Below are 12,428 nucleotides of genomic sequence, written 5' to 3'. Positions count from 1 at the left end.
GGTTCACATACTTTTGCCACTCACAGATATGTAATATTGGATCAGTTTCCTCAATAAATAAATGACCAGGTATAATATTTTTGTCTCATTTGTTTAACTGGGTTCTCTTTATCTACTTTTAGGACTTGTGTGAAAATCTGATGATGTTTTAGGTCATATTTATGCAGAAACATAGAAAATTCTAAAGGGTTCACGAACTTTCAAGCACCACTGTATTACATTGTTGTTATTATTAGAGATTAGTGCAGTGTGTAGGATCATTGTAAGCGTGTTTTAATATATTATCAAATTATGCGTTATATAATGGTTAATGAATAAATGAAATGCAGAATGTAATTTAATATATGTTTATTTGAACATGATTATCTTGTTACTGACCCTGTTGATTTTTCTGATTTTTTTTGCCTGCCCATTGTATGTATGCATTTTATTTGTTTGCTTGTTTGTTTGTTTGTTTGTTTATAGGACGAAGAGCTTGGCAGTTTTCTTTCTAATCTGCTGAAGAAAGGCCTTCCCTCTTGATTGAGTGTCTACTGATATTGTTCAAAGTGAATGAATAAACCTTTTGTATGATGAGAAGAAATTTTACTTCCCCAGAATGTGTTGCTCCACAGAAACATGAGTCAGAAACTTCTAGAATAGTGTGTGTGTGTGTGTGTGTGTGTGCACGCGCACGCACGCACGTTTTTATATACTACTGGGGACCAGATGTCCCCACAAGGATAGTACAATCTGACAATTTTGACCTTGTGGGGACATTTGGATGGTCTCCACGGGGAAATTGCTGCTGTGGCGTTTGTTTGTTTGTTTGTTTGTTTTAAATAAAAAAAAAAGAGCCCAAAAGTTTCCTTTTCATTACTAAAGTTAAAGGGATAGTTCAGGATTTTTGACATGAATCTGTATGGCATCCCCATCAATAGTGTCGTGCAAACACACTGACTTACCCCCGACAGCATCCTGTGAGTCCAGTTCTTGTCCAGTTTTGGTCCAGACGAAAGTAGTCCGGCAAGTTTGTTGGGGTCACGAAAGTAAAACGTTTTTCGTCTCAAAATGGTATGTGTTCAAAAGAGTGATATATTTGCATCACAAAACCGTTGCCAAATAAAAAGTCAGACCTCGAAATCGCTTGGCACTATTTTCTCTCCCTTCTTATCACTGCGCGCTGCCGGCTTCATCCAGCTGCGGCTCCAGCTTCAAGGATAAGCTGGAGCCGCATAAGTAGGAGTCCCAGCGGGTGGTTTGTATTCGATTCGTTTATATCCCGACCTTGTTAGCTGTCAGATTTATGTTCATGGACCCGGTAAGCTGGTAAATAATATTTATTATTATTTTTTTCTTTACCAAATTCTAACAGAAAACGAGAGCACCCGAAAGGGAAAGCTGAGCCGAGCCGCCTCACGGCTGTAATGCAAATTGCTTTCCTCCTCAGCATACAAGTGCGCTTCCATGTCAGGGAAAAAGAAACTACCACTGCTGCCTATGTAGTGCCCTATTTATACAAATAGGAGTCATTCAGGATTCAGCCATGTTTTTGCTCCGTGTCATGGCTGAATCCTGAATGACTCCTATTTGTATAAAGTCTATTTAAAAAAGGGCTGTTTGTTTTTACATTTTAACCGGAAGCGGCTAGAGATAATGAGATGAGATGAGATGAGGTTAGATGGGGAAGAGTTGGGACAGTTCATCATGTTGTTGTGGGGTTTGGGTTTTGTTTTTTTGGTGGTTTACGAATATAAAATTGTTTAAAATTTTTTGTTAAAATGTGGGTGTGGCCCTGCATGAGGATTAAACTTATTTCATTCCTTCTTGAGAATGGAACTGTTTTGTCTCGTCAGGTTTGAGTAAACTGACATTTTTCTATCGCTGTACTAACATTGTGTGTTCATCCAGTTCAGATGGTACAAGTTCTGATAATAAATAAAGATTAAACATGTAGGATTGAGCTAGGTATTTTATTTTTGTCCCATGTCTCCCTGCAGAAAAATAATGAGAGAAAAAGTAAAGCCTGAAGGCCAGGATGTGTGACAAACTGAGAAACTAATGCTGGGCTAAGATGGTATAGTAAATACTCTCGAATGCAGTATGAATGTGATGTGACCTGCAAAGAATTTCACACAATCTACAAAAGCTGAAAATTTGTCCCAAGTCTCCCTGCTCACCCCTATCCTGACATGAAGGATGAGGCTGATGCTAAACTGAAGTACATCTTTTCTGGACCAACTGCACCTCCAGTACCCTGTTCTGGTGCATGGCTCTTTTCCTCACCTCACTGGCATGACCTGGAATACTATACTTTTGACACTGTGACTAACATCAGGAACTGGTACATGGGACATAATTATACAACGCAGAATAAAAGTGTATATTTTAGCATAAAGTATGAGGTGTGTGTGTGTGTGTGTGGTGTTGGATAAAATTCCATAGTTTTAAAAGAAAATAATAAAAAGGTGTTGGATTTAGCTGAAATTATAAAATTCAAAATGGCCGATGTTTTATGCTAATTAGGTTACTTAATATGCAGATGAGGTCATTTCTGTCATTCAGTTGAAATCTATAACATTCAGTGTGCCTATTATGCCAAATTTGATACTTTTAAGAGATATAATAAAGTTGTGGTTATTTGCAGAAATCTCCATAAACACATAAAGTCCCATTTTGTGATACATGCATAGATAGATGGAGCTACCTACCTGGTTACATTTCCAAAGAAGCCTCCCAATTACTTACCTTCAAATGATGATATCTCGAGAACTAATTGTTCAATTTTGATGAAATAAATATGTAACTAAAAATGTCTCATCTCATCTCATTATCTCTAGCCGCTTTATCCTGTTCTACAGGGTCGCAGGCAAGCTGGAGCCTATCCCAGCTGACTACGGGCGAAAGGCGGGGTACACCCTGGACAAGTCGCCAGGTCATCACAGGGCTGACACATAGACACAGACAACCATTCACACTCACATTCACACCTACGGTCAATTTAGAGTCACCAGTCAACCTAACCTGCATGTCTTTGGACTGTGGGGGAAACCCACGCGGACACGGGGAGAACATGCAAACTCCACACAGAAAGGCCCTCGCCAGCCACGGGGCTCGAACCCGGACCTTCTTGCTGTGAGGCGACAGCGCTAACCACTACACCACCGTGCCGCCCCGGACAGTTTCAATTATTTGAAATTTCCACTTGAGATTGATGCGATTCTATTTTACTCCAACCTGAACAAATGTGTGTAGAAAATTATTGTTGGTTATTAAGAAAATGTAACATTATTGTTATTATTATTTCACGAAAAGAATATTTAATTTATTAAAGATGCATTTTTGGTAATAAAATTTTCTTCTCTTTTTTTCAAACATACTGTGTGAAAACCAATTTGTGAGCCCAGTTTTGTGAATTGAATCGAATCGGGAATTGGGTGAATGGTTACATGCCTACTTTATATACACTCACTGGCCCCTTTATTAGGAACACCCATCCACGTGCTGTTTTACGCAGTTCTCTAATCAGCCGATCCCTTGACAGCAGCACGATGCATCAAATCACGCAGATACAAATCAAGAGCTTCAGTTAACGTTCACTTCAAACATCAGAATGGGAAAAATTGTGATCTCTTTTTTTGACTTTCACTGTGGCATGGGGGTTAGTGCTACCCAGATGGTCTGTTTTGAGTATTTCAGAACCTGCTGATCTCCTGGAGTTTTCACACACAGTAGTCTCTAGAGTTCACACAGAATGGTGTGAAAAACAAAAAACGTTGCGTAAGCGGTGACAGTTCTGTGGTTGGAAACAAACGCCTTGTTGATAAGAGAGGTCTGAGGAAAATTGGTTCAAGCTGCCAGGAAGGACATGGCAACTCATATAATCACTCTTTACAACCGTGGCGAGCAGAAAAGCATCTCAGCCTGCAACAGCAGAAGAGCGCATCGGGTTCCACTCCTGCAGCCAAGAACAGGAAGCTTAGAATCAAGAACAAGTTCAGTGTCCGGTGAGTGTACAGCTGTGGTAACTATGGCAACAGAAATCCTCACCAGGAGAAAGTTTAGGTGTAGCATACAATCCATTTTTATTTTTGCACCAGCAAAGATAGGATTAAACAAAGTTTCTAAACAAATAAGAATTTCACCAAATTTTCAGTTCTGTCATCCTCCATACCGTTTCCTTTTTCTCTGCTGACTATAAAATGTTCCCACTGAGGAATAAACTCTTCCTTTACTGCAGTCCAAGTGAGAGTTTGGAAACTGAAACCCCTCATTTAAAGAACTCCTAACTATCTGACATTTTCATGGTTTCACTAGTTCATCACAATTGATGGTTAAACTCCCCACTGATTTTTTTTTTTTATTATTATTAAAATACTGATTAAAATATTAGTGGTGTCAACAATAATCGATTCGGCAATGTATCGCAATGCGGGGCATGGACGATTCAGCATCGATTCGGCAACATGCCAGATCGATTCAGCGTATTAAAAAAAAAAAAACTTCCGTGGGCATTTCCGGAGCAACATCACAGACATGCGCAGTCTGTAGCTGCATGCCAGTCGAGAGAGCACTAGCTTAGCAAGATGGCTGAGGCGGAGGAAGAGGACTGCGAGAGACAGGTTATTATTAACGCTAAAAACACTAAACAGCTGTAATTTGTTTTCTTTTTCATATTTGAAACTCTATAACATTCAATTTTATTTTGTTTAAAACAGGAGTGATACAACAGCCAATAAAATGTTGTTCAGTATCTGACTGCTTGTATTGCCTCATGACTACTGAAAAATTTGCCTTGCTTTCAGTAAAATTTTAACGCATCACAATGCATCGTAGAATCGGATTGAATCGAATCGTTACCCTCCGAATCATAATCGAATTGAATCGTGAGGGCTGTGCCAATGCACACCCCTATAAAATATATTACCATGTACCCAGCAGGTCGCTTATTCCAATGGTTCTCATCTCTTTGTGTCTGGCTGAGATTCATCAAAAGTGTAGGTTGGAGTTCATGACCCTTCCACCTGAACATGAGATCAGCCTCCATTTCTTGGTATCGAATATGAATAAACTCAGTGACTGCTGTAAGTATGTTACATCACTACCTCTGCTGCTACTTCTTGCATGTTTATAACTGTTACACAGTGGTGAAAGTATTCATAATCAGATGCACAGAAGACCAAAACATGGCTGACTGGAACTAAACCATTAAACCAAACAACTATTTTTGGTGAAGTTACATTGCACACTGCTGCTCTAATTACATTTTTTTCCCGTTCCTTTCATCAAGTTTCTCTTTCATCAAGCTTATAACAACAACATGATTAAATACTGAGTGTACATGATTTCATGGAAAAGTCATTGGATTTGATCGTTCCTTTTGGTTTTGTTTGTGTTGTATATACAAGAGTTTTGTACAAATATTTCATCATTAATTTTTTCGTTAAATTTTGACCACCAGCTTTTGTGTACCCCAGTATTAAAATCTTTCCAATGCACACATAAGCTTTATAAGTCACATAGACACCCCTCCTTTTTCCTGCTTATTTCTTTGCCAATGGGGATTCTTAGAAATCTCAACAATAGAGTTTGTTTCTTCACTGAGCTTGTAACCTCTCTGAGATGACGTAGACGCCTCTTTTCTTCTTTGGCTTCAGCAACTTGAAATTCCACTTGCAGTGGCTGGTGGCGAAGTAATACAGCACAGGGTCAAGTAAGCTGTTCAAGCTGACCAGCGCCATGGTAATACGCCTCGCTTTATAGATAACATCAGCTACTGAGCAGCTATGAATGACCTGAGTTCGCCACAGCAGGTGCAGCAAGTACACTAGGTGGTAGGGCAAGAAGCAGAGCACCGTGATGGCCAGGATGGTGTAGATGATCCTCAAGGCACCACGCGCAGTTCGTGTCTTGATACGCGCGATCCGACGTGCCACCACTGGGTAGAGCACCAAGATGATGATTGAAGGAAGCAAAGCGCCGAATACCAGGCTGAAGGCGCTGTATGGAGCCAGTCTCGTCTTCCATTCATTCTCTGAAAAGTTCTCAAAGCAGCTTCTCCGTCCTGAGGTGATGTGCATATCTGGAGCTGTGAACATGAAGGCTACAATGGCCGCCCCTCCAAGTATCCAGATGCAGGCAGACACGGCTACAGTGCGGTGTGTGTTACGGAGCCGCAGGTATGTGTGGGGATGGACGGTGGCCAGGTAGCGGTCTACACAGATGCAGCTCATGAAGGCAATGCTGATGTAGATGTTGGCGAAGAAGATTGTACCCGTCAGGCGACACGCCACCTTTCCGAAGGTCCAGTCATTGCCACTGAGGTGGTAGTGAATGCGGAAGGGGAGAACGCACAGGAAAATGGTGTCAGCCACAGCGAGACTTATGATGTAAACTCTTGAGGAGGACTTGTGCTCTGATTTGAAGATGAAGATATAGAGAGCGCCCAGATTCCCCAGCAGACCAAACACCATCACAAGGATGTAGGTGATGGGGAAGAGGTAGAACTGGAAATCGGCAGTCCACTCACCGTCGCATGAGTTGTTGTTGGAGATGTTCATCTTCAGAGGGTTTTGTGATTTCTTTTGTAAAAGTAAAGCAAAAATACATAGATACAGTTAGTAGCATGTCCATCCATCCATTATCTGTAACCGCTTATCCTGTACAGGGTCATGGGCAAGCTGGAGCCTATCTCAGCTGACTATGGGCGAGAGGCGGGGTACACCCTGGACAAGTCACCAGGTCATCCCAGGGCTGATACATAGAGACAAACAACCATTCACACTCACATTCACACCTACGGTCAATTTAGAGCCACCAATTAGCCTAACCTGCATGTCTTTGGACTGTGGGGAAAACCAGAGCACCTGGAGGAAACCCATGCAGACACAGGAAGAACATGCAAACTCCACACAGAAAGGCCCTTGTCGGCCACTGGGCTTGAACCCAGAACCTTCTTGCTGTGAAGCGACAGTGGTAACCATTACACCACTGCGTTGCCCCTTAGTAGTATCCATCCATCCATTATCCGTAACCACTTATCCTGTACAGGGTCGCAGGAAAGCTGGAGCCTATCCCAGTTGACTATGGGCGAGAGGCAGGGTACACCCTGGACGGGTCACCAGATCATCACAGGGTTGACACATAGACACAAACAACCATTCACACCTATGGTCAATTTAGAGTCACCAATTAACTTACCCTGCATGTCTTTGGATGGTAGGGGAAACCCACACAGACATGGGGAGAACATGCAAACTCCACACAGAAAGGCCCCTGTTGGCCACTGGGCTCGAACCCAGAACCTTCTTGCTGTGAAACAACAGTGCTAACCATTACACCACTGTGCTGCCCCTCAGTAGCATGTTTGATTTTAAAATTTGAACATTATTAATGGGGGAAGCCATGGCCTAATGGTTCTAGAAGCAGCTTTGGGACCAAAAGGTTACCGGTTTGATTCCCTGGACCAGCAAGAATGGCTGAATTGCCCCTGAGCAAGGCGCCTAACCTGTTCCCCAGGCTGCTCTGGGTATGTTGTACATTGCTTTGGATAAGAGTGTCTGCTAAATGCCTGTAATGTGATGTGATGTAATTAATTCACCGTATACTGATAAGCCATCTCCTTTCTGTTTAAGTCTCAACTCTGAGATTAGATCTGCTGCTATATGCTGATCGCAACACCCATTTCAGATCTTTATTTAAACACTAAACATCAAAACAAACAATCTTTAATCTAAAATCCACAGAAGATAAGAAAGCATCTTACCACGTCTTTGCAAGGTTTTGTGTAGAACAATGCTTGATAAAGCGAACTCCTGACATGTGTCTTTTTTCCGTCAGTCTCGTCAGCCGCCTCACTCAGACACTGGTGGAAAATGTTTCTTTCACCACTGTGGTTTACAATATGAAGACAGGAAGTCATGAGGCAAATGTTCTTCCCCCAGCCTCTGCTCTGTATGTCATGCATGGAAATAGTTATTATTATGATGCTTTGACCAGTAAGTTTCACCCACCAGAACTCTGCATTATATACAAATAATTTCTCTTTATTCACCCTGTTTTGTGTCTCACACTCTCTGTGGGCTTGTGTTTGCAGTCAGTCACTGAGCAGACACAGTGCATTCAAATGTGCTGCAGATTTCTGTGGGCGAGATTAGATGTTCAGTGGATTATTCACATCACCCCAACCTCCTTACAAACTCAACTATGCAAAGATGGTGCCTTCCAAGATTATTGGCACCTTTCATTTAAAAAAAATAAGCAAATGTGGTTGTATAAAACAAATATTACACACAATGATTCAAGTTAGATACACTCTTTGTTCTTAAAAAAAAAGTTGTCACTAAAACCCTTTTTTTAATTAATTATATTTTCTCTCAAGTACAGTGGGGCAAAAAAGTATTTAGTCAGTCACCAATTGTTCAAGTTCTCCCACTTAAAAAGATGAGAGAGGCCTGTAATTTTCATCATAGGTATACCTCAACTATGAGAGACAGAATGAGAAAAAAAATCCAGAAAATCACATTGTCTGTCTGATTTTTAAAGAATTTATTGCAAATTATGGTGGAAAATAAGTATTTGGTCAATAACAAAAGTTCATCTCAATACTTTGTTATATACCCTTTGTTGGCAATGACAGAGGTCAAACATTTTCTGTAAGTCTTCACAAGGTTTTCACACACTGTTGCTGGTATTTTGGCCCATTCCTCCATGCAGATCTCCTCTAGAGCAGTGATGTTTTGGGGCTGTCGCTGGGCAACACGGACTTTCAACTCCCTCCAAAGATTTTCTCTGGGGTTGAGATCTGGAGACTGGCTAGGCCACTCCAGGACCTTGAAATGCTTCTTACAAAGCCACTCCTTCGTTGCCCGGGCGGTGTGTTTGGGATCATTGTCATGCTGAAAGACCCAGCCACATTTCATCTTCAATGCCCTTGCTGATGGAAGGAGGTTTTCACTCAAAATCTCACGATACATGGCCCCATTCATTCTTTCCTTTACATGGATCAGTCATCCTGGTCCCTTTGCAGAAAAACAGCCCCAAAGCATGATGTTTCCACCCCCATGCTTCACAGTAGGTATGGTGTTCTTTGGATGCAACTCAGCATTCTTTCTCCTCCAAACACGACAAGTTGAGTTTTTACCAAAAAGTTCTATTTTGGTTTCATCTGACCATATGACATTCTCCCAATCCTCTTCTGGATCATCCAAATGCTCTCTAGCAAACTTCAGATGGGCCTGGACATGTACTGACTTAAGCAGGGTGACACATCTGGCACTGCAGGATTTGAGTCCCTGGCGGCGTAGTGTGTTACTGATGGTAGCCTTTGTTACTTTGGTCCCAGCTCTCTGCAGGTCATTCACTAGGTCCCCCCGTGTGGTTCTGGGATTTTTGCTCACCGTTCTTGTGATCATTTTGACCCCACGGGGTGAGATCTTGCGTGGAGCCCCAGATCGAGGGAGATTATCAGTGGTCTTGTATGTCTTCCATTTTCTAATAATTGCTCCCACAGTTGATTTCTTCACACCAAGCTGCTTATCTATTGCAGATTCAGTCTTCCCAGCCTGGTGCAGGTCTACAATTTTGTTTCTGGTGTCCTTTGACAGCTCTTTGGTCTTGGCCATAGTGGAGTTTGGAGTGTGACTGTTTGAGGTTGTGGACAGGTGTCTTTTATACTGATAACGAGTTCAAACAGGTGCCATTAATACAGGTAACGAGTGGAGGACAGAGGAGCCTCTTAAAGAAGTTGTTACAGGTCTGTGAGAGCCAGAAATCTTGCTTGTTTGTAGGTGACCAAATACTTATTTTACCGAGGAATTTACCAATTAATTCATTAAAAATCCTACAATGTGATTTCCTGGATTCTTTCCCCCCATTCTGTCTCTCATAGTTGAAGTGTACCTATGATGAAAATTACAGGCCTCTCTCATCTTTTTAAGTGGGAGAACTTGCACAATTGGTGGCTGACTAAATACTTTTTTGCCCCACTGTATATGTACCACAATCAGTGAAACAAATTACCACACAATATTTTGAATAAATGCAGTCAAATAGATATTGTTGAAAAACTTAGTTATATTATATAATTATATTATTTTACAATCTCTCTCACTCCCTAGGAACTCTGTCTTGAACCATGTTCTGTTTCCCTGTAAAAATGAGGTTGTACAAATGTAAAATCCCTGTGTGTCAACTTTATCACAAAAAGAGATGGTTGTTGAACCACACAAATCAGCTAACAGATATAATAAGTTATAATAAGTACTTATATAGACCACAGCGAGGTTGAATTCTCATATCTGATTGGTCTGAAGGTTTGTGTTATTGCATTCATGACTTGTTCTCATGCATTATTGTTTCAATGTGACTTCTGTGGCAGATGCCCCACAATAATAAGACTAATAAGAACAGAGAAACAATGATAAATAAAGAATAATGAGAGAGAGAGAGAGAGAGAGAGAGAGAGAGAGAGAGAGAGATGCTAGTAAGGGAATGACTTTATAGCTGCTATACATACAGTGCCTTGCAAAAGTATTCATCCCCCTTGGTGTTTTTCCTGTTTTGTCGCATTACAAGCTGGAATTAAAATAGATTTTTGGAGGGTTAGCACCATTTGATTTACACAACATGCCTACAGCTTTAAAGGTGCACATTGTTGTTTTATTGTGACACAAACAATAATTAAGATGAAAAAAAAACAAATCTAGAGTGTGCATAAGTATTCACCCCCTTTCGTATGAAACCCCTAAATAAAAGCTGGTCCAACCAATTCACTTCATAAGTCACATAATTAGTTGATTAAGATCCACCTGTGTGCAATCAAAGTGTCACATGATCTGTCACATGATGTCTGTATAAATCACCCTGTTCTGGAAGGACCCTGACTCTGCAACACTACTAAGCAAGCGACATGAAAACCAAGGAGCCTCCAAACAGGTCAGAGACAAAGTTGTGGAGAAGTATAGATCAGGGTTGGGTTATAAAAAATATCCCAAACTTTGAATATCACACAGAGCACCATTAAATCCATTATAGCAAAATGGAAAGATATGGCACCACTACAAACCTGACAAGAGAAGGCCGCCCACCAAAACTCACAGACTGGGCAAGGAGGGCATTAATCAGAGATGCACCAAAGACACCAAAGAGAACACTGAAGGAGCTGCATAGGTCCACAATGGAGATGGGAGGATCTGTCCATTGGACCACTTTAAGGACCCCGTGCACTCCACAGAGGGGGGCTTTATGGAAGAGTGGCCAGAAATGAGTCATTGCTTAAGAAAACACGTTTGGAGTTTGCCAAACAGCATGTGGTAGACTCTTCAAACACATGGAAGAAGATTCTCTGGTCAGATGAGACTAAAATTAAACTTTTTGGCCATCATGGGAAACGCCATGTGTAGCACAAACCCAACACCCTGAGAACACCATTCCTATAGTGAAGCATGGTGGTGGCAGCATCATGCTGTGGGGATATTTTTCATCTGCAGGGACAGGAAAGCTGGTCAGGACTGACGGAAAGATGGATGGCACTAAATACAGGGCAATTCTGAAGGAAAGTGTTGTCTTTGGGGGGGATGAATACCTATGCACACTCCAGATTTCTGTTTTTCATCTTAATTATTGTTTGTGTCACAATAAAACAACAATTTTCACCTTTAAAGTGGTAACTATAAACTATTAAATGTACTGACTGCAAAGTCATCTGAATTTTTTTTTTATTGTGCATGGCATTTTCCTATGTACCACAAGAACAATATCATGTGGATGAGATGTGATCATTTTGATCTGCTGAGGGTCGCTATTCTCCATTTTGGGACCATTTTCCTCCCTCTTGAGGTAAACAGTATGGCCCAACAGAAACAGCCAAACATGAGGAGCTTTAACTAATTAGCATAACTATGGAACTGGATCTGGTGACGTGCGGAAAACGTCATGACTCTGCATCAACCTCTGAGAGTTTTGATTTGCAGGTGTGTAATTTGTGGTTGACGTTCGCAAATAGATCCGTGAAACAAAAGATGAATATATCTTTTCTCTGTTACTGTTTTGTTGCCATGCTCCCGGGCTCACCTAACACTCAGGACTCCACTTCCCACAATCCCCCTCACACCCTGTCACTACCACATGCACTCTATCAGCCAACCTTGAGCCACTTCCTGGGAGTGGCTCCCCAGAGTTCTAATTATCATCACCTGTACCTCTTTGTTTATATCTGTATTTATACCCCTCTGTTTTTTTAACCCTTTGCACAGTACTGCCTCCACATTTTCATGAGCTTACTGAGCGTTTCTATTTCTGATTGCATTCCTGTGTATGACCCTTTTTGCCTTCTGGTTTCTTCCTGTTTTGCCTAGCCCTTGTGTTTGTTTGCTTGTCTCTCTCGCTTCCCGGTTTCTTGATCCTCGCCTGTTTTTCAATTCCGATTTGTCTAGCCCTCGTTACTGTTA

At 41.4% G+C, this 12,428-nt stretch overlaps 2 protein-coding genes across 2 annotated transcripts in view; one reads left to right on the top strand and one right to left on the bottom strand.

Moving 5' to 3' along the window:
• The window catches only part of ints11 (integrator complex subunit 11), a 41,219-nt gene extending 39,286 nt beyond the window's left edge, over positions 1-1,933 (top strand). The window contains exon 17 of the mRNA XM_060937605.1: positions 466-1,933. Coding sequence (XP_060793588.1) covers positions 466-522 — 57 coding nt within the window. The 3' untranslated portion in view covers positions 523-1,933. The remainder of the gene's footprint in view (positions 1-465) is intronic.
• Positions 1,934-4,039: 2,106 nt separating this feature from the next.
• On the bottom strand, positions 4,040-7,856 carry LOC132896061 (lysophosphatidic acid receptor 6). Its single transcript, XM_060936782.1, has 2 exons — positions 7,745-7,856; positions 4,040-6,560 (listed from the first exon to the last, which is right to left on the bottom strand). Exon 2 carries the CDS (start codon positions 6,537-6,539, stop codon positions 5,577-5,579), a length of 963 nt encoding a protein of 320 aa, XP_060792765.1. The 5' UTR covers positions 6,540-6,560; positions 7,745-7,856; the 3' UTR covers positions 4,040-5,576.
• Between the last annotated feature and the right edge of the window lie 4,572 nt (positions 7,857-12,428).

Source organism: Neoarius graeffei, chromosome 13, assembly GCF_027579695.1.
Source record: "Neoarius graeffei isolate fNeoGra1 chromosome 13, fNeoGra1.pri, whole genome shotgun sequence".
Lineage (NCBI taxonomy): Eukaryota > Metazoa > Chordata > Actinopteri > Siluriformes > Ariidae > Neoarius > Neoarius graeffei.
This window is presented reverse-complemented; position numbering and strand designations above follow the sequence as displayed.